General features: G+C 37.8%; 2 protein-coding genes across 2 annotated transcripts; both read left to right on the top strand.

Annotated features, from left to right (window-relative positions):
- Positions 1 to 7,639: 7,639 nt before the first annotated feature.
- On the top strand, positions 7,640 to 17,931 carry LOC122144989. Its single transcript, XM_042756217.1, has 6 exons — positions 7,640 to 8,744; positions 9,054 to 9,209; positions 11,043 to 11,135; positions 14,378 to 14,509; positions 14,614 to 14,684; positions 17,859 to 17,931. Exons 1-6 carry the CDS (start codon positions 7,728 to 7,730, stop codon positions 17,929 to 17,931), a joined length of 1,542 nt encoding a protein of 513 aa, XP_042612151.1. The 5' UTR covers positions 7,640 to 7,727.
- Positions 17,932 to 20,121: 2,190 nt separating this feature from the next.
- LOC109099031 (globoside alpha-1,3-N-acetylgalactosaminyltransferase 1-like) lies at positions 20,122 to 22,197 on the top strand. The gene is made up of 5 exons (XM_042756216.1): positions 20,122 to 20,125; positions 20,249 to 20,315; positions 20,574 to 20,606; positions 20,695 to 20,829; positions 20,966 to 22,197. Exons 1-5 carry the CDS (start codon positions 20,122 to 20,124, stop codon positions 21,654 to 21,656), a joined length of 930 nt encoding a protein of 309 aa, XP_042612150.1. The 3' UTR covers positions 21,657 to 22,197.
- The last annotated feature ends 273 nt before the right edge of the window (positions 22,198 to 22,470 follow it).

The raw sequence follows: 22,470 nt of genomic DNA, 5'->3' as shown, positions 1-22,470 counted from the left end.
TAATGACTTTCTCTTAGTGTTCTCTCTTAAGCCCCTAACATTAAGTGAAATACAAGAAAAAACTAAATTATTCATAAACAAAATTGGCAACTACCAACAAATATTAGTCAGTTCAAAAATATATACTTTGGAAAAAATATAGAAACGAAAGCCCAAACAGGCACTGTCCCTTCAAACTACATTCAATGTAAAATGACCCTCCAAACAAATTCTATAAATCAAAAGGTTATTTCAAGCTTTAAATTCTAAGGACTTTGTTCATATACCTTATGTGTTCCTAAGTAACTCTTTGTCCATTTATATATCCAACACCTCCTCTGAAGTACGCACGCTTCCCCGCATCTCTAGCTTCTTTTATCTTTGGCCACAGTGCAGCTCGGGTCTCCCTGTCGGCTTTGCAGAGGTCTTCGATGAAGCTGATACGAAGCTCTTTGCAGATCACGTGGTCCTTTGTCATTCTCCACAGTGCATCTCGGTGTATTCTCTGAGTAAATTGAATGATGACATGTGTTACGGTTTAACTGGTTACCGTGTTATCTGGTGACCAACTTCCTGGTTCAGGTCTCCGCTCCAGATGTGGTGGAATGACCGCAGCAGATTCGCCGATTCTTAAAGCACAAATGACGTGATATTCAGCTGTCTAATAAATGTGCTTGGCGTGGGTTTCGAACGCGTGTTAAAAACACTCACTCTGCGAGACAACATAAAATAGCCCGTAGCGGCTGAAGTAAGTAGGATAAACAAAAAATAAACATAAAGTAAGTCTGTGTTGGCGCGGGTTTCGAACACGCGTTAAAAGACGCGCGCGCCGTGAGACGACAGTATTTAACCACCGAGCTACCAATTTACACTGTATTTTAACTGCAGATCTCTGAATTGAACACAGGACTCTCGCAGTCACATTGTGCAGCTGCTGAATCAAGGAAATATGACCGACCGTGTTAACTTGTGACCTGTGTTTACCTATTATGAAAATAAACCATAGCAGAACGCTGACTACATTTTATGGTTTATCATGTTAAAGAACATTTCATAACGGCTCAGACAACTGTAAATCTGTGGCTACTGTGGTTTAATTATAAATGCTATTGTTAACTTATATTTACCATAGTAAAAGCATGGTATATTTTCTTTAGAGGCTGCTGATGTCTCATCAGATGAATGTAACAACTTCAGTTTCCACTTATTTTCTCGTAGCATTTCAGTTACTTTCGCCTTTTCCCTGCAGCTTTCAGCAGGGGGGGCTGTTAGTATTAATAAAAGAATGTGAATGAATGAGACAGTAAAGAGCAGGACATGCTTGATATTAAAAAGACAGACAGAATTAATTAAACTCAGAGCCGCGAAACAGAACTTAATTCGCTTCTGACTGGATGTTGTCTGCGGGCGAGGTCTGAGTGGAACACTTCTTGTCTTCTTGTCTTCGGTGGCATGCCTTAAACGGCCAAAACATGGAGTGTCAAAATGACTGCTCTATTGTGTATTCACAGCAATACGGTCCACATGCACCGGGCATTATTTCCAGGTTTTCTCGACAAAACCCACCTAATCGCGTTTTGAGGTGTCCCCCGTTAAAATTCGCGTTCCAGGAGTAAAATACACATTTTTGGCGGGGTTCTCCTGGTAAAATCACTTTCCAGGGCCTAAATTTCACGTCAATGAGGTCCCTTCAACCAGCAGACATGAAAAACAACTCGTGGCAACATTGTTAAAGTAGCCTAATTTGGAAACACTGTGCCCAGCGTTTAGTTGGGAATTTCCAAGCTGCTGTCGCCGGCGCCTACACCAGACTTTGTTGCCTATCTGCCTTTTTCAAGGCTCTCTTTTGCAGACAAAAGAGGAATAACTGAGAACGGATAAACTACTCAAACTTAATTCGCTAACAATGGTTGTTGTGCGCCATTTCAAAGATTGCAACCATGAGTGGCTAACAGCTAGCACCGAGCACAACAAGTTATTTGGTCATGTTTATTTTTTTTTAATACGAGTAAAGGGACATCGAATGACAGACGCACAGACTTTATTTACAAGTGACAGGTAAGTGCTTTATGATTTGATGAGTACTGATTCATGCAAATTGTTTTGGAGGTCTATGTGATGGTTGATAATGCTGTGGCGTGTGGATGTCCACCATTTGTACAGTTCTGCTGCTGTGGGCGTATCGTCATTTTAGAGTGATGTGAATGTTCATAATGAATCGTATATTGGTGGATTACTTTTACTGATCCATGTAAGGAAAATTTACTCTGAATTTAACCCACCCCCATCTAGTCTACTGTTGAAATTTGTTGATCAGCTGTCATTGTCGTTGAGAACCTATGTGTGGTATAATATGCGCATTAAATATATATGGCTGCGTTAGCTGTTACAGAGATGTGTATTTAGATAGATGTGTAAGGGTATGTAGTTTACAGTTGCTTATTGAAGACCCTGACTGAAAACCCCACAGTACGCTACTGTATATATATATATATATATATATATATATATATATATATATATATATATATATATATATATATATATAATGCATTAAAGGGGTTACTCCACCCCCAAATTAAATTTTTGTCATAAATATTAATTTTGTCATTAAAATTAAAAAAAAATAATAATTTTAGGTTGGAGTATCCCTTTAACCAAAAATAAAAATTTGGCTCTTTGGTGAAAAAAGGTTCCCGACCCCTGCCCTAGAGCATCCTCTTCTCACCTCAAATAGTCCATAGTAATCAACTCCAGTATTAGTGAATGGTGCTTTGTCTGGCAGCAGCCTATCTTCTAGCAAATCTGCCATCTTTTGTACACCAGTCTTTGCATGTAATCATCTGCAGACAAGACATGCATGAATTGTTCTTTTAACTGCAAAATTTGCTTGAGGAAGCCAGTAATTCTGTCTTATCTTTGCCAGGACATGGTTTCATCCCCAAGTAGCCAACATCTTGGGTGCATGTGTTTAAGAATTATATATGGAGGTCTTTATGCAAGATGATGGGATGTTTTGATTCTTCAGGCATTGCCGTTCTGCTCAATCTACCTCGAATTCTTAACATGTCCTTCTCATAAAATTGTTAATTAAAATTAGGGCTGGGCGATATATCAAATATTACTGATAATATCGGAATAATTTTGACGACGATGTAAAATTTGAAAATATCAGGAATATCGAATATTTCAAATTCAATCATACTTTCCCAAAAGAATGCGCCGAACCAGAGAGCTGCGCAGTGCTTAAAAACCGCATCCGACCCGTTTTTCCGACAGCAGCACTAATTAAAATCCGCACCCGACCCAACCCGCTTAAAATAGAACCGACACCCGACCCGGACCCGAAATCAAATCAGTTTAGCCAATCACATTATAGACACACACTTTTTTTCACATTTTTATTGCTAGGTCATACATTAGTTATTACACGGCCTTTGGCCTTAACACAAGGACAACATCAGCCGAAGCTGTCAAAAAGCCGGTACATAGAACATGGCTAACGTTACCACAAAACTGAGTAACGCAATTTCGTCTAGCCTACATTAGACAATTTCGGGTTCAAACACACTCTGCACACCACACATAGGCTACTTAACAGTGTTAAATTAAACAATAACAACAGTGTAGGCTATGTGATAGACTACTTTTAAATAAAAGAAAAGTCCAGTTGTATGCGAACCGTAACAAACGCTACTGTACATACACCGGCCTGTGAATTACGCTACTTAACTATACAGCCTAGGTATAGGTTACAATTAGGGCTGAGACGTGAAACTGTCCCGTTTATGAATCCAAGATCTAATGGGTGTGCAATTTTGGCCTACCTTTTCCCGTGCGATGGGATTAGATCCTATTTGTGGTGTTTTAAATTGCTGTGTAAAAAAAGCACATCGTCCACTGTTGACGGTTTCAGCTGACTCCTCCGCTCTTGGATAACGTATCCAGCACAAGTCTCACTCACTTGCAGCGCTGGATGCAGGGATGGCGAGTATAGACCTCACAATCTGGGCAATATTAGGGAAAAGGTGAGCATGGTCTTGCCACCATGACAAAATCTAGTGTCAAAATGGTCATCTTTTGGCGTTTTGTGATCGATGTAAGCAGCCACTTCGTCCTGATACAGCGGAGCCTCACTGTAATCTTCTACATCTGATAAAGTGTCCGCCGACACTCGAACTCGCTTCTCTGGTGGGGGGTAGCGGCACTGCTCCTCAGGACTTCCACACTTATCCTTAAGGTCTATAATAAATGTAAACAAACACTGTAGTGCAATAATTTTATGGACGTGACATTTGCAGTCAAAACTCGAAAAATAAATTATCAAAAAATAAACAGACGAAACGTCTGTTTATTACTCCCTTAAAGTAGTCTAAAGAAGTCCAAACATTAGAAAAATATCAGTATACACATGCGTTTTATATTTAATATGAGGGAAATACACGTCTACGTGACACAAAAAATCTGTAACTTTTAGGTGGCAAAACATTTTTCGAGTAGGTACGGCGTAGCATACGCATTGACGTGTACCATACGTTGTACCCTTCGCCGTAAGTAGGTACGGCGTAGCATACGCATTGACGTGTACCATACGTCGTACCCTGACGCGCACCTCCTCAAAAATGTAACTAGATCTGCAAGATCTGTGATTGGTCGGCTTGGTAGTATCACGTTTCCTCCTACGCATTTCCGGAATGATCTTCTGCACTCTGGACCGCCATTTTAAATTCCGAAATTCAGTGAAGAGCCAACATGGAAATGGACCAAGTGACCGAGCGATTAATTGAAGAAGTGAGGAAATACAGCCATCTGTATGACTCCTCTTCGGGAGATTACAAAGACTGCCAGATGGCAGCGAATTCGTGGAGGGAGATTTCCCAAACCCACTCGCGTCAACTAGCATTTCGGCGGTGTAACTGCAGAGCAAAACAGACATACGCAGAAGTATAAATGATCACGACGGCGTCGCCTACGTGCGTAGCCTACGACGTACACTAGCCGATTTTCACAATTATGTTTAATATATATATATATTGTCATATTTGACCAATCTACTTATGTTCAGTTAGTGCCCCAAAATGACTCTAAGAATATGCTGGGATCTGTGTGATGCACAGGCACCATAAATTAATGTAAAAGTCAAGACACTCACACTGAAGACATAGTGGACACACAGTTTTGTTTAAAGATGTCATAGGTGTTGAAAGTAATCCTTCTCTGTAAAGTTCACAATCAAAACAAATGACTTGTGGTGACTTGTTAGTTGAACGTTTCTTTAACTAATGTGATTCGAGGCAATTCCAGGATGGACAAGGGCAATCAGTATGTAAACAGGCAAAAAATAGCTGCCGTCTTTCCTTAATTTGTAGTATTGTTTGGTTAAAGGGGTGGTATAATACCCATTTTTACAAGATGTAAAATAAATCTCTTATGTCCTCAGAGTTTGTGAAGTTTTTGCTCAACATACCGCACAGATAATTTTTTATAGCATGTAGTAAAAAAGCTCAGTTTTTGTATGTCCCTTTAAATGCAAATGACCTGCTGCCCCTGGTTGCATGTTCCTGGGGGCAGGATTTATGTAAATTTTAGGGTTAGTGATGTCTCCAACCCGAGTGGAAGCCGTTGTAGTCTCTACCAGCCATTTGTTGTAGTCCTTAAAAATAGATTTCTCTAAAAGAATATATCTCCCTAACCTTTAAACTCTTAACTTCGCAAATTTTCATAATTCTCTCACACTAAAATAACAAACAAAACAAACTAAAAAAAGTTAAAAAAATAAAAAACAAAACCATCAATAAATTTAAGATTACAAATGATTGACCTGATAGATAAATAAATATATATTTTCTCTTTACATTTTTGAGGACAGACAAGCAGACAGAGAGGCAAACACAACTAAATGGAAGCTGTGCTCCTCACCGCTACCACTATATGACAAATCTCGAAACTGACTTCCACCACCCTCAGAGAGACCACCCAATTTGCTCCTCATTTAGGGTCTGGATGTACTCAGATCTAGCATCTGGATTATATGGGATGGATTTGCAAGATTTGTACCTTTGTTGCCCCTGTAACAAATGAACTTTTGAGACACTACAGATTAAGGCACAACCACAATGAATTTCTTCCCTGTTTACATGCTGATTGCCCTTGTTCATTTTAAAAATAACTCAAAAGGTATAATTTCTACACCTTGGAGTTTGCAAAGCTATAAAAAATTTTTGGAAAGCTTTTCTGGATCTCACGTCTGCAGGTTTTGTTTGGGAAAGCTGTCTGAATTTCAGGTAAAATAAGTAAGGACTGGGGCCTTCCAAGCAAGAACGAAGCAGGAACATTCTTTTCATGCACAAGGAGCTTTAGAAAGTCCCACTTTCACTCACTGCTTTGGTGTCAAAAGGCAATGTGCTTTAACTAAGAAATTAAAATACTTTCATGCTTTGTCAGGGTATCCACCAGACTTGCTCCATGACCTATTTGAGGGAATAGTACCTTTTGAGTTGGCTTTGTGCCTTGATCTTCTGATAAAGAAAAAATACTTTATTTCAACTGAATGAACTAATCAGACAGTTACCCTACAAGTTGACTGACCAAGCTGACAGCCCACAACCTATCCCGCTGAACTTTGCCACCCGGAAAAGCATAGGTGGAAACGCTCATGAAAATTGGAGCTTATTGCGACTGCTCCCCCTTATGATTGGTTTCAAAGTGCCAGAGAGAGAAACTGCATGGCATCTCTTAATGGATCTTAAAGACATTGTTGAGCTTGTGGTTTCTTCATTTCACACAGATGACACAATAAGATTTTTGGACATCAAGATATCCGAACACAGGCATAGATACTCACAGGTTTTTCCAGAAGCAAAATTTCTGCCAAAGCACCTTTTTCTTGAGTATTATTCACATCTAATCAAGGCTTCTGGGCCGCTTGTAGCTCTGTGGACCATGCGCTTTGAGGTGAAGAATAATTTTTTCATGTGATTTGTTCGACAAACCAACTGTTTTTGCAACATTTTACTGTCTCTTGCTGTTAAGCATCAGTTCATGCTGGCTTACCATCTGCATGGCACAGATGTACTCAAACCTGCCCTCAGTGTCTCAAATATGTCCACATTGCCTGTGGATGTCCTCAAGGAAAACATACAGGAAGCAGTGCTTAAAAGGTTTCCTGGAGAAAACTGCATTCAGGTTGCCAATACAGTGACCTGTCATGGCACCACTTACTCAGTGGGAATGATTTTGCCGTATGGATCCACTGGAGGGCTTCCGGATTTTGTTGAACTAAATCTGATCCTTATTGTGCATGGCCAGCCTGTATTTGCTGTCAAGTGTCTAAATTCATGGTACAGTGAGCACCTTAGGGCTTTTGAATTGGAATCCACAAGACAAGTGACAGTCTGCGAGCAACTAGAATTGACAGACTCCTATCCCCTTGCAGCTTACGCTGTTGAGCAAAAGCGATTTGTCACCCTGAAGCGTCATATACCCATACAAGATTAGGTATTTATATACAGTATATATTTATGTTTTCGTTTGTTTCTTAATCCTCAATTCACTGTCATTAGTTAAGTGTTTCACATGACTTTAAAACTTCCTGGGATCTGAAAAAATGCAAAACTACCCAAAAATGTCACCCAGAGGCCTCCTTTACAAGTGACCCATATCTAAATTAAAATTGTAAACTTTTTGATTCATTGCATGCCTAAATTTAACTTAACCAAACTTTTTTTTTTTATAACTACAGAATCATCATGTCTGCCCGACTTCGAGTTATACTGGAAGAAGAAATTCGCAAGCTTTCCTTGCCTTCAGGAATACCGCAGACTCTAGAGGAATTGAAGGATATTGTACAAGAGACTTTTGCAATTGAAAAAGATTTTAGTTTGCAGTTCCAGGACCAAGATGGCCAGTTTTTTACTCTCCTTGAAACTGACGAAATAAAGGACAAAGACACCATCAAGGTGGTCCTTGCTGAACCAGTTATCACAGTAACTTTTCAAGATTCTTCTAAGGATCAAGGAGTCCTGGATAGCTTTGATAGCAGTTGCACTGAGTTATTGGAAGATGTTGGTTCCTGCTCCACTGCATCCAGCGATACCACAATTCTGTCTTCTCCAGGTAGCACCTCCTCACTTCGTTCTGTGCCTTGGCCAGCTCAGTTTGTAATTCCTACCTTCTCTTTTGACACGGAGCTCATTCTTCAAGCAGCAAATGAAGCTAATAGAAAGGATGGAACCTTACTTTGCAATCCTGCAGTAAAATCCAACATTCTGGACAAACTAGCAGAGAGTATCTTTGTCTACACCGCCTATCCATCAAGTGCACAAAGGGAGCAGGTTGCTGAGGCCCTGGTTATGAAACACCCATGTTTGAGGGACCCAGTATCCTTCAATGGTTTATATAGTTGGCACAACAGCCTGAAGTACAAACTTGGAAATTTCAGAGCAAAGGTGAAACATCTTGGAATACCAGAGCTAAATGTCAACTGTCTCAAGAGAAAGTCAGCTGCAGATAAAACCCCCAGCAAAAAACTTAAAAGCAAGAAATCTGAGGTAAACTATCTCCCGCCTCATCCTCAAGGCGAAACTGATACATCCCTTGAAAAGGAGAGAGTGGAGCTTCTCTATGAGTACAAGAAGAGAGACAACAACAGTGTCATTAATGAGAAGATGGCAAAAACCTTCTCACTGCGTCGTAAAGATGTGATCCAGAAACCACTTGTTATTGACTTAAATGCTCGATGGCCTGCCCTGTTTGAGTTTTCCCAGGTATGTAGAACATTTTAATACTTATCTAATTGCCTTTGTAATACCAAGTACTTTGTCCGACAAGGTGGGAGTAGTGTGGAATTTGCTGAAACTAAGCTGCTAACTTAACTAAACTGAAACCATGCACTTAAATTAACTCTCATCCGGTGCAGCATCCCTTTCCAGACATCAGGCCACCTAAATGTTGTTCTTAGTGTATTTCTAGGGTTACTTTTTCTAGTTGGTATACTGTTTCTCTTCCCTGTGTCTCTAATTCTTTTCTTTCAGTATCTCAAGATGTCTCTCCATCTCTCTTGGTCCCTTTCTCAGATCGAGGAGGAATTCCGGAGGATCACACTGAAGCCACTACAGTCCACATTCTTTGGGAAGTTGGACGAATACACGCCTAAATTGTTGAGACTCTACAGGAAGAAGGGAGGAGCTGTTGGGAAGAAACTTGATGAGACCCTTGAAATCATGAATGAGGCATGTACTTTTAAAATTGTAGCAGTTACTTTAATGTTGTAGCATTCTGATATCTGTACTTAAAGGGTCACACAAAAATTGAATTTCTGTCATTTCTTACCCTCATTTCGTCCAAAACCGTAAGACCTTCTTTCATTTCCGGAACACAAATTAAGATATTTTTGATAAAATCTGAGAATTTTCTGACCCTCCTAGACCGCAACGTCATTGCAACTTTTAAGGTCCAGATAGGCGGTAAAAACATTGCTAAAATAGTCAATGTGATTCCAGTGACTAAACCTTAATGCCATGAAGCGGCGAGAATACTTTTTGTGCACACAAAAAATAATGACATTATTCAACTATTTCATCTCTTCCATGTCAGTCTCCTATGCTGTTCACGTAGTAAACACAGTGTTGCCTTTCCGTGTACTACTTAAAAAAATGCCGGCTCAGTATTGGCCTCTGGTTGGCCAGCTTCTGCGTCAGCATCACATGCATGCACCATTGTGCTTGCGTGAACCGTGTCGGCCAGTAGTAAGCCGGTGTTGAAGCACAACTCTGTGTTTACTACATAAACAGCGTAGGAGACTGACACAGTAGAGACAAAATTGTTAAAGTCGTTCTGTTTGTGTTTTTTTGCACACAGATAAAAGTACTCGTCGCTTCATCACATTAAGGTTGAGCCACCATTCGTTCATCTTCAGTTTTAACGATACTTCCTTTCTGGGCCTAGAAAGTGGTTATGACGTTGCTGTCTATGAAGGGGGTGAGACAGCTCTCAGATTTCATCAGAAAATATCTTAATTTGTGTAATCTTACAGGTTTAGAACAATATGAGGATGAGTAATTGACAGAATTTTAACTTAAAGGGGTCAGTTCACCCGGAAATGAAAATTCTGTATTAAGATATTTTTGATGAAATCTGAGAGCTGTTTCACTCCTCCAGTTCATCTTCAGAACACAAATTAAGATAAATTCCAAGAAATCTAATAAATACATACAAACATCCAAATAAGGTTGTTATTTTTGTTTGTTTTTTTGCACACAAAAAGCATTATCGTTCATTAAAATAGTCCAAGTGACTACAGTTGCTCAACCTTAAGTTTATGAAGCGACGAGAATTTTTTTTTTAAAAACCACGACTTTATTCAGCTATTCATTTTCTTCCGTGTGGGCCTCTGACTTGAGTTCATGAGAGCCCCACGACGCATGCGCGAGAACACAGATGACATCCTGACATAGCCGGAAGCGCTACACTGTCTGTTTACAAGCAGGGTACATACTGTGTATGTAAGCTATTTGAATTCGACATTGATTATGCTTTAGGTCTCGATGTAGTGTATAAAATGGTTCTAAAGTGTTCGAAATCTGCGGACATATTTACAAAGACAGTTTTATGTACAGTGCGCATCTTCCTCTGCTTGTTAACAGACAGTGAAGCGCTTCTGGCTATGAGGTCGTCATCTTCAGCATCTTCTCAGTTCTCGCGCATGCGGACAATAAATAGCTGAATAAGGTTGTTATTTTTGTTTGTTTTTTTAATAAATAGCTGAATAAGGTTGTTATTTTTGTTTGTTTTTTTGCACACAAAAAGCATTATCGTCGCTTCATAAAGTTAAGGTTGAACCACTGTAGTCACTTTGACTATTTTAACAATGTCTTTACTAACTTTCTGGACCTTGAAAGTGGTCATGATGAGCTCTCAGATTTCATCAAAAATATCTTATGTTCCTAAGATGAACGAAAGTCTTACGGGGTTGGAACGACATGAGGGCGAGTAATTAATGACAGAATTTTCATTTTTGGTTAAACTAACCCTTAAATATAATTCCATATTTCATACATTTGTAGGACAACAGCATTGAGTCCAGAAGAGAATCTGTGATCAGAGGCCTCATTCTCTACCTTGGTGAAAAGACAGAGGAATTAATCAAGGACTACCGGGTAAAGAACTTATATTTCTGCATATATATGTATACTAAAAGGTTTTCAAATGTATAAACGTACAGTATGGAATTTTTTGGCCACCAGGGGTCACTCAATCAAAATAATAACAAAAGACGTACTTTGATGACGTCGGGAAAGAGCGTGGGCTCATGGGAGTTGTTGTTACTGTTACTGTCAATGACAACCAGCCATCTAGCATCTCCAGCAGAAAACATAATAAACAACCAAGCAACATATAATTACATCAATTATATTTCTATTCTTGTTACGTTTAGTTATGGCTATTCACTTCATGAAATGCCATTCTAATGAAATTGCCTCAAAGTAACGTTAGCTAATAAAACGTTAACTTGCTAAGTTATCAGTAACGTTAGATATATGATAGATATAGTTAGCTGAATGGATGCATACCTGTTTATTAGAATGCAATCGAGTTCGGCATCTCTTTGTAGATTCAGCTTGTCATGAAGCTCTCTCCATCTTGGAAATGCAACTCCAATATTTACCTTTGTCTTATTTCTTCTCTTGTCCCACAACCATCTCGGGTCATTTATTTTCACCCTTTCGTTTGCGCTTCACAGAACATGCAGGCAAAGCATAATCATGATCCTTAACTAACGTAAGTGATTGATTGAGGTATAAATACTAATATAAACAATATAGATATAAAATATAATAATCTCGATCAAGGCTAACTACTACCTTTTCTTCTTCGTCTGTTCTTTGCTTCTGTTGGCTCTGTGTTCACCTTTGTATTTGGCGGTTCCGCCATGTTCCGCAGGAAGTTAGAGAAACTAGAGAGGTCAAAGGTTATATGACGCCATAGACGGGCAACAAAACGGAAATAAAGAAACGTGCCGTGTCTTCTAATTAAACTATAATTTTCTCCGGATTTGAAAGTTCGTGCAAACTGTCGAGATAATGTAAGTACACAACTAAAATAATATATAACATATATATAGTGATTTCTGCTATTTTTAAAGCAGAGAAATTACATATTGTGCCTTTAAAGATTTTCAAATGTATTTCTTGATTTATATAGAACGTTTTACACTGCACTTATATATATATATATATAGCAAGCTTTGGCTTTTTACCGATATCAATCTATATCTTATTACCGATATAAACCTAAACCAAAAATAATAAAATATACATAAAAAAATAAAAATAAATATATATAACAAATCAAAATAAATTTTCCATTAATAAAATATATGGAAGCACTTTGCTCAATTAGCCACATAGAAACATCTCATTTAAATGGAGAACAAATACATCTCCAGTATATAGTCCACAACAACAGTTGATAATGAAAGACCGCCACCCTTTATTCAAAAGACCTTGAGATATGTTTTCTATTTCAGATCAATATAATTTAAAATTAATTTGCTATTTCAGATCAATATATTTGTTTCCTTACAATTTTAATTAACACTAACTTTATTCTCATCTGAATTATAAATAATTTATTTATGTATAAAATAGTGCTAACATTAAAAAATACAATCAATTTACAATTTTCAAATCAAAAAAAAACATATAACTTAAAAATAAACAGAATTTTTTCTTTTTTTTTTTAGGACATGAAATGAAAACTAACGCAATATGATGAATGACCAAAAGATGAGAGAATTTTTGCTTTTAAACAGTGTGTGTGTGAGTGTGTGAGAGAGAGAGATTTTGGTTGGGTGACAGTTGTAGGGTACATTTTGACAAGAGTTTACAGTTTGACAGAAGCACAGTGTTGTGTTTTTACACAAATATAAGTAAGCTAAACACTTTGCAGTTTTAATGATGCCCTGTATGAAAAAAAAAACCCGGAACGAACCAAAACGAATAGGACGAACCTAAACAAGACATTCGAACAGAAATAAACATGATTACGTGTCTATGCGCGTATCTAACAGTAGTTCCGCATTACATTAATTAATGTGCACGTGAGTTTTATTTATTTTTATACTGTGTATTCTCTGTGTAAATCCACGCACGGACCGTTTCGGTTCAGTACGAATACATGTACCGTTCCACCCCATGTGTGTGCAGAATTATTAGGCACGTTGATTTTCTGATTATATTTTATTCCCAGGAACATTTTTCTATTTCCAAACCATATTAATCTTAAGTACTATTACATTTGTATTTAATCATTTATAAGTGATATATAATTGTTCATGAAGGCTGGAAATTAAAAAGAATTATATTCAGGTGTGCAGAATTATTAGGCAAGTTTTCTTTTACAGATAAAATAAGCCAAAAGGAGATTTAACTCAGACTTAAAAGTAAAAAAAATATTAAATCCTCATGAGAAGGATGCAATAATAATGCAATACTAGAGATTGTAGTTAAGGCATGACCAGTGAAATGCTCATTGGGTCAGCAGGGTCACAAAAAAACCATTCTACAAAAAAAGACACAATAAAACTGAAAAATAATTATAATTAAAACTGTCCAATGGTCATGCCTTAACTGCAATCTCTAGTATTGCATTCTTCTCATGGGGATTTAATAATTTTGACTTTTCAGTCTGAGTTAAACCTCTTTTTTGTCTTATTTTATCTGTAAAAGACTTACGTGCCTAATAATTCTGCACACCTGAATATAAGGCGTTTTTCATTTCCAGCCTTCATGAACAATTATATATCACTTATAAATGATTAAATACAAATGTAATAGTACTTAAATATATTAATAAAATATAAAAATATAAAAATGAACAAAATAAAAAAATAAAATCAGAAAATCAACGTGCCTAATAATTCTGCACACACATGGGGTGGAACGGTACATGTATTCGTACTGAACCGAAACGGTACGTGCGTCACAGTTCAGTGCATGGATTTACACAGAGAATACACAGTATAAAAATAATTGGAATTGGCAAAATGTTCCTGGGAATAAAATATGATCAGAAAAACGATGTGCCTAATAATTCTGCACACACTGTGTGTGTGTGTGTGTGTGTGTGTGTGTGTGTGTGTGTGTGTGTGTGTGTGTGTGTGTGTGTGTGTGTGTGTGTCCTCTCTCCACATAAATATTTTTAAATTCACACAAGATTGTTATTGTTTATAAATGTAGGCAAATCCATGTGGGAAAAAAATTGGCTTAAATCACAACACCGCAGCAACCACGTAATCCCACACAGATTTTTGTTCCGATGGAGACGAAAAGAGCTAAATGCATTCTTCACATTAGCAAACAAAGAAGTAAGTTGAATTCCCCTCTGGTTTATTTCACAGGTTTGTGATGACGATGATGCTGCAGCCATCCAAGAGGCCATCACTTCATTTGTACTCAACATCTTTGTGGTCAGCAAAACCAGGGATGGAGGTCTCAAGAAGCAAGCTGGAATAGTCATTGAGGGAGCAAAGGTCCTTTTTGGTATTCGCAATGTAGCACATGCTTGATCCTACCTAATGGGCCCTACTTATGCCTTGGAACTAAGCTATCAAAGAAACTTAAATATACCTTTCAGGTTTTTCAGAAGATCTTCCTGGAGCTGGAGGACGTTAACAAAAAATGTCCTCCAAAGTCCACGATCTCAAGGTCAGCTTACTGGCCTAAAAGCCATACAGGCATTGTTGAAGTTAGAGGGTTCGAGTTAGGTCCCTCTGTTAAAGTTTTACAGTTCAATTTCTCAGGTTCTCCTAATGCACTCTCAATAGTAACTACTATTGCATTTTCATATAGGGACCATGTTTTGTAAGTCTGTTAATGAGCATTTGAAGGAAACATGACTGTGAAGAAGTGGGAAACGCATGACTCATGGAAAACATTTTGCACAATGTGAATTTATTTTAACTTTATTTTGATAAGCTACTAACCTACCCAAAGAAACTGAAATGTAGGCTTTCCAGAAGATCTTTCTGGAGCTAGAGGACAGGAACCAAAAAAATGTTCCCAAAAGTTCATGATCTCATGATCAGCTTGCTGGCCTTACATTGTTGAATGTAGAGGGTTTGAGTTAAGTCCCTCTGGTAAAGTTTTACTGTTCAATTTCTCAGGTTTTTTTCAATGCACTTTTCTCAAGTTACACTAATCCTATTTCATATAGGGACCATGTTTGTGAGTCTGTTAATGTTAAAGGTGCAGTTGAAGGAAAGATGACAGTTAAGAAGTCAGAAACTATATATCTCCATGTGAGTTTTTTTTCAATAGAAACCCAAAGAAACTTAAATGTAGGTTTCTTATAAGATATCCATTTTCACACGGGGATTATACATGTGATCATACATGTGCAAGCGTGTTGTTTTAAAGTCTTAAGAGTATGTTAATGTACAGGACTGAAAACGCAATTTTATAGAAAATATTCTGTAAATGTCTCTGAATTGTTTCTTCTGAAGACAATAAAGCCTGTCAACTTTCACTTAATGAGCTTTCCTCTAGCACCACCATGAAGCACAATTTTCTATTGTACACAATGTCTCAACCTGTGAGGTGGATATATTTTATTATACTTTGTTTTATACTGACCTTGTCAGTTTTTACTATCAAATGGCCAAAATGTCAGCTTTATATAATGTAATAACTAGATTTCCATATTTGATGAGTACATTCTACTGGCATTCTGTTTACAAGTACCAGTGTTTAACTTTTACTATAGTAGTAAAATAATTACTATTTGCATTTATACTTTCAGTAGAAATACTCAGTTGCTAATTAGAATATCTGAGTACATGTAACTTTAAAATACACTAACAAATTTTGAAAACAGTAATTTGTAATGTTGTAATGCAAAAATTAAGTTGGATTCAATCAAAAATACACATTTAGAATTCTTAAAGTTGTGTAGATCACACACACACAAAAATGACTAGATCAATGCTAAAATTAAATTTTATTTCTACAGAAAAATTAAGTACAAATTTTATTTCAACAAACAGAAAAATTAAGTAGTTTGTACAAAGACTAGTCTTGTTGGATCTACGTAATAAAATTATGCAAAAGAATTCATCACATTTTTTAAGTAAATCAAGCATATAATTTTTATCAGTGCGGAGCGGAGGCGCCAGCGCGTGAACTGGAGCTAGTCTCATAAATTAACCGAAACTCAGTGTATAAGCTACATGCCTCACAGACCTGAGAATTGAGCTTGAAATGTGTACTTTTTAAACAAACTATTCAAAACAAAATAAAACAGACTGCTCTCTGTTTATCTCTGTAATCTGTAATCTGTATGAAATGTGCATTTCTCTCTGGCGTGTTCACTACTGCGAAGATGCAAGTCAGCATCGTCAACTTCATCTTTGCAGCCGACACAGATAACACTAGTTTATTAATAAACAATTGAAATGTCTCCTGGCAATATTTGACATATTCATAATCATACTTTTGCCTGTTCTTTGTGACATTTTTCATGAACGCGTCACCATCGCTCAATAGTTAATGTTGTTCTTTAGTGTTCAGTTTATACAGGTTTTTCAAATGTTATTTAATAAAAATAATTTTTTTCCCCTCAAAATCTCACTTTTATTTTCTCTCATCCAACCCCCCTGTGGCTGTGTTTGCATTAATACTGACCTTTCACAAGGTGCTGCATCTCACTGTGCACGCTTGCCACTTCACTACTGTCAGCAAGTAGCTTCATACTTTTCAGTTTAGGATGCAGGACCATTGCAAGTCTGTGTAAAACGATGAATCTCGAACTTGTCCTGGAGAATACTGAGGCATTTCTCCTTCAGTGAGGAAATGGTCATGCTATCACTTGAAGAAGCTCGCAAGTGGCGTCTGATGCGCTCATACCAAACAATGGTTAGATGGAGGGTCGGGGTTTTCGATGCCTCTAATTCTTTAACGCTCTAGCTCTAGTGCAGAGTAACACAAAGGTAGCCGTTTTTCTGTAATCGTCAGTCCACATGTCCAATGTAACAGCTCCATTACTCCCCTCCAACTGCATTTTAAGGTCTGGGATTAGTTTTTGGCGAATCTCCTCTGCATATTTGTTAACACCACGAGAAACTGTCGTAGGGTCAGGCAGTAGTTGTTTTTAACATCCACACGACCAGCCCGTGCACCAACATCTATCAACCCTTGTGCTAATGCAAAAAATCCCTCGCCATGTACTGCATCAAAGGTCTCCCTAATATCATTGCATACAAAGTTCACAGACAGCCTGGTTATGGTGTCCTTCTCATCTCTACGAGGCACCTTCAGTTCTGTCCCATTTGAAAGATACTGTTCGATAGAACTGGTGATTAGTTTGTTACCGGCACAGGTATCTGCGTGCTTCCTCAGCGACAAAGTTCCAGATTTGCGGCTATCGAACACGAAAATTTTAAGCCAGGTTTTTGCATGCAGCAAAGCCTTTCACAATATTGCTTTCTTCATCTGAGATGACTCCAAATTTCTCCCACACACTGGACTTGAGTTTTGATGAAGTATTGTCGACAACTTTACAATCTCCTCTAGCTATTTTTTTTCCAACTCCTCAGGATCCATCTCGACGACTCATGCAGCCGTTCACCGCGGTTGTGGTTTTTTTTTAAAAGTGGAATGTAGGCCAAGAGACTCCTGGGAGGGCGCGGGCTCAAATAAAAAAAAAATATTTTACCAACTTGAAATACAGGCATAGTTTTGTAGATGTGTTCCTAAAAATATGCATTTATTTTTACGTTTGCACGTGACTGTTTTGAACCCGTGTTTTGACCTTTGTATTCCCCGTGTCTGACCCGACCCGCCACCCGTATCCTACACAGTTGGATATTTTTTCACCCGTTTCAGGGCCAAATTTGTGGGTCACTCATTGGGTACCCGCGGGTACCCGAACCCGTGCAGGACTCTGGCCCAGCCCTAATTAAAATAACATCATTTTAAAAGAACACATCTATCAAAAGAAAAATGCTTACTAAAAAAATTTTAATATTTTATTTCTTTTACTACTTGTCGTGTGTGACCATTAATCAACATCAGAGAACTGTGAACATGCAAGTGTATTACAAAAATATTAACTTATTGCCTTAAAAATCTCAGGGGTACATCAAGAAAATATATATTTTATTTGCTTTACTCTAAAAGCAAATACCCTTCAGGATCACAGATATCTGCACAGAAACATTGAGAACAAGAGGACCAGGGAAACAGTGAGTGTGCACTTTACCTTCAGCTAACGTAGCACGGATGTGCTGGACGTGCTGGACGATGGCGTCTCCGATGATCACAGCATCGCATTCTGTCTCACGGAGGGAAGTGGAGTGGTTCTGGGGTGGAGATCTTAAAGACCGGAGGCGGCGGAGGGGTAGAGGGGTCGTCGCCCAGGGCCTGGCTTGTGTCTTCCGCTGCAGGTATGCCGGAGTGAAGGTCATCTGGAATGATCGTTTCCTGGGTGCACGGGGCCTGTGTATAGAAACACACGGAGTAGAGGTGATGGAAGAGTTAGTGGCTCACAGTATACTTACCCCAGACTTGTGAACGTCAGCCCGGGATATTTCCAGCGTGGCTCTCCGCTCTCTCAGCTGGGCCTGCTTCTCCACCAGGTCACGGATCTGCTCTTTCACAGCCTCCACAGTCCTCACCTGCACTCAAAAGGTTAGACACACATCCACCATTAATGCAAAATAACTGAGTAAAAACAATGGTAATGTGTGTGAATAGAGTATTAGCAATGTAAGCGAGATTAGCGGCAACCACGCTGGCGATGCTAACGGGCTGTAAGCTGATAGCGGACTCGGGAAATCAAAATAAAACTAGTGATAAGGTGCTGTGTGCTCCGGTTGTTTTTGTTTTGTAGAATAAAATAGGGGAATATATTCACACGTTAAATATGGTGTATAAAAAAATAGATGATAAAGAATTAACTTGACGAAGCTCAAACTCAAAACACGCAGCAGCAACAAAGAAGTGATGTCCAGTAAAAAACAGATCCACGGGGAGTCAACTTTGGTCAAACTGAAAGCTCCTCCTTCCTTGATCTACATCTCTCTTGCTTTATTCCTCTCACTTTCGCTTCAGTCTCTGACTTAATATTAGTGTGGACATGAGTATTCCAGGAATAATGCTGCTTCGTCAGAATATTCTCCTCATTCTTATGTTCTTTGGGATGGTAATGAGTGGGTATGTAATTACTCTTCAGTAATATTAGATGGTTTGCCTTTGTGTTTGGGTTGTGAAATGATGTGATAATAATGCAGTATTATTTCTCGGAAGTTGGTAACGTTAGTGCTTGAGGTGGGCCAGGAGGAGTACATGAAGTACTGTATTTAACTTAGTATTGCCACTCTATTCTGCATAAGCGCCTTATTTTTTAAAGCCAAAAACTTCATGAACTAACCTTGACAAACATATTGTAAGTTTCTGAAACTGCATTTTATAACCCCTTAATAAAATTTAACATTTTTATTTTATTCTCAAATATGTCATATCAAGGCCCTGATTATACAAAACATTATTTTTGCAGTGAGAGGCGCCTTTTTTATTATTTGTTTTCTATTGGCAGTGATGCATTATGTCAGGACAAAAGTTTAGAGTTTTATATCTCATCAGTCAGACAAAACGTGTTTTCAGTTTTGAAAACCGCAATGCCAAAATGTAAATGTAAAAAAACACATTCTGTTCTGATCGGGACTAAGAGTGGTTTCACTATAGCGGTTCAGGATTGCTGAATGATAGGTTTGGGACAGGAAACCTATTGTAGGGTTGAAAATCTTGGTTGATTCTCAACCCTACAATATCGAGCAATTCTTTACTCAGCATTTTCTTTTGTACATTTCAAGCATGATATATGAGACTCTAATCCCTCATATAAAGTTAAACAGTTACACATTTACAGACATATCTGCTGAAGTTATATGTTTTTTTTTTACAGGCTCCTATACCTGAACAATATCCAGAAAACAGGTGAGTTTAGTGATGTTAGAAAACATGGTGCAGATGTAGTTTGTGTTGTTCTCTTGATTTGTGAAGTTTTCATTACTGAATTATTTAATATTTTACTGTTTTAAGCTGCAGTCAGCAGAAAAAAGAACAAGTCTTCATAAAGTGAGTAATGATGTGCATACACATACATATCTCTTCAACACAAAAAAAAACATGCTAATATTTCTGCACATGCTCATATTCATCAACACACACCACAATCAATAAACACACAACATAATCAAACTCAAATTAGTAAGACTTTAACTCTGTTATTATCAGGCTAAAATGGAGGCAAAAGACCTTTGGATTGCGCTCATTGCCAGGGTGTGTGTAAAACTTCATCTTCTTAAAAGTGACTTTATTTTAAGGTTGATCCATATTTATTGAGGAGTACTGAACTATTGGGTTCATGGTTGTTTTTTGAGGTTCTGATCAGATGACCAGTGAGAGTTACATGATGTCGTCTTTGGTTCATAGATGGAAAAAAAAAAAACTGGGAAACCCATGTTTTAAATGTGTATCAACTCGATGAACAAATTAAAACTGTCTGTTGTTCTTCCTGCTAATTCATTTTTATTACAGGTTGTTGTACAACCAGCCGAGTGTGTTGGTAGGGTGAGTATTGTGTTTTTAGTATTAACCTGTTATAGCCCATTTCCCACTCATGAATTAAATGATTACTGTATGTGTGTTTTTAATGAAGTCGGACAGATGTTGCTTCTGTGACACCATGGTTAGCTCCAATCATTTGGGAGGGAACCTTTGACCCCATACTAATCGATTCTATATACAAACAACAGAATCTCACCATACCAACCACTGTCTTCGCTTTGGGAAAGTAAGTCTTCATGATACCTCTAATCTTATTAACAATTCTCATTTGTTTTTTTTTTTTAATTCTTGAAATATTAATGATTAAAGGATAAATTAACCATAATATTTCTCCCTGTATTTGTTTTCTTTGTATATATTAGATACACGCGCTTTGTCAAAGATTTTCTGGAGTCAGCAGAGCAGCATTACTTTGTTGGATTTCGAGTGCATTACTACTTGTTTACAGATCAACCAGAATCAGTTCCTGAAGTGAAGATGGGTGAAAACCGTAGTTTGACAGTTCGAAAGGTTCAGAGTTTGAACAGATGGCAGGACATCAGTATGAGCAGGATGGAAACCTGGAAAAAACTAATAGAGAATGAACTGGCTAGTGAGGCTGACTATATTTTCTGCCTTGACATAGATACAAAGTTCTATGGCCGTTGGGGTGTGGAGTCTTTGGGTCGTCTGGTAGGTGTGATACATCCTTGGTTCTTTGACGCTCCAAGGAATCGATTTACATATGAGCGTAGACCAGAGTCTCAAAGCATACATTCCGGGGGGAAAGGTGATTATTATTATGCTGGTGCTGCATTTGGTGGGTCATTGGAGGATGTACATCATCTCACCAAAACCTGCAGGGAGAAGCTGCACATTGATGCTGCAAACTCCATTGAGGCGGTATGGCAAGAGGAGTCTCACTTAAACAAGTATTTCCTTTTGAACAAACCTAGTAAACTGCTCTCTCCTGAATACATGTGGAGGGACATCCATGCAAAGGCAGCCCAAATAAAAGTAATTCGCTTCTCTAATGTAGCTAAAAACTATGCTGAAGTTCGTCCTAACCCATAGTAACTGTTTTCATAGTAATTTGTATTCAGATACGCTGACATGGTGTGTTCTCATAGGCCTCCCATTGTCAGTAGGGAAGTTGAACATCTGCCACCAAGAAATGGATAATCACTGACAAATGCAAATGCTTATGAGGTTATATCAGAAACAATATCTGCCAAAGTCTTTTTGAATAAACACTCACAAATATGAACGTATCAAACTTTTTGCAATACTCTTTATTATGTAACCGAACACAATTTAGGTTTATTGAAAGCCCAGACAACCCTTTGTTTTACCCCTTTTATGAAGAGAGTTGAGGGTGGATGCATTAACAATACACTATTTTCCTGTTTAACGCTTGACACAATCTGTATTGTATAAAGCCACTATATAAATAAAGGTGTCAACTTGATTTGACGAAATATAACAACTTTTCAACAATATATGTTGTGGCAATAATCTCGCTTTCAAGACAAAGAATTGACTCTGGTCTTTGTTCAAGTTTCAACTGTTTACTTTACTGGATGTTCTTGTACAAAACAGAAAAACAAAATAAACAATGGTCAAAAAACTGTTGCTCCATCGTTCTTTCTTTCTTGAAGGGGGACACCAAATATTAAAGGTTATTAAAGAGGAAGTCCAATAATAAAGGAGAGCAAACAATTACAGAATAATAATGGGGGGGGTTTAAACAAATGTACATGTAAATCTAAACACATTAAAATAATATATACTCAAGCCACTTCTAAACTTTAAAGTTAAAATTTTAATTAATAAAATTATGACTTACTTACATCCCCAGCCCCTAAATGTATAGGCAGGCAAACTATAT

This window comes from Cyprinus carpio, unplaced genomic scaffold, assembly GCF_018340385.1.
Source record: "Cyprinus carpio isolate SPL01 unplaced genomic scaffold, ASM1834038v1 S000006815, whole genome shotgun sequence".
In the NCBI taxonomy this organism is placed as follows: Eukaryota; Metazoa; Chordata; class Actinopteri; order Cypriniformes; family Cyprinidae; genus Cyprinus; species Cyprinus carpio.
Note: the sequence above shows the minus strand (reverse complement) of the source record. Positions and strands in the feature narration are given on the sequence as shown.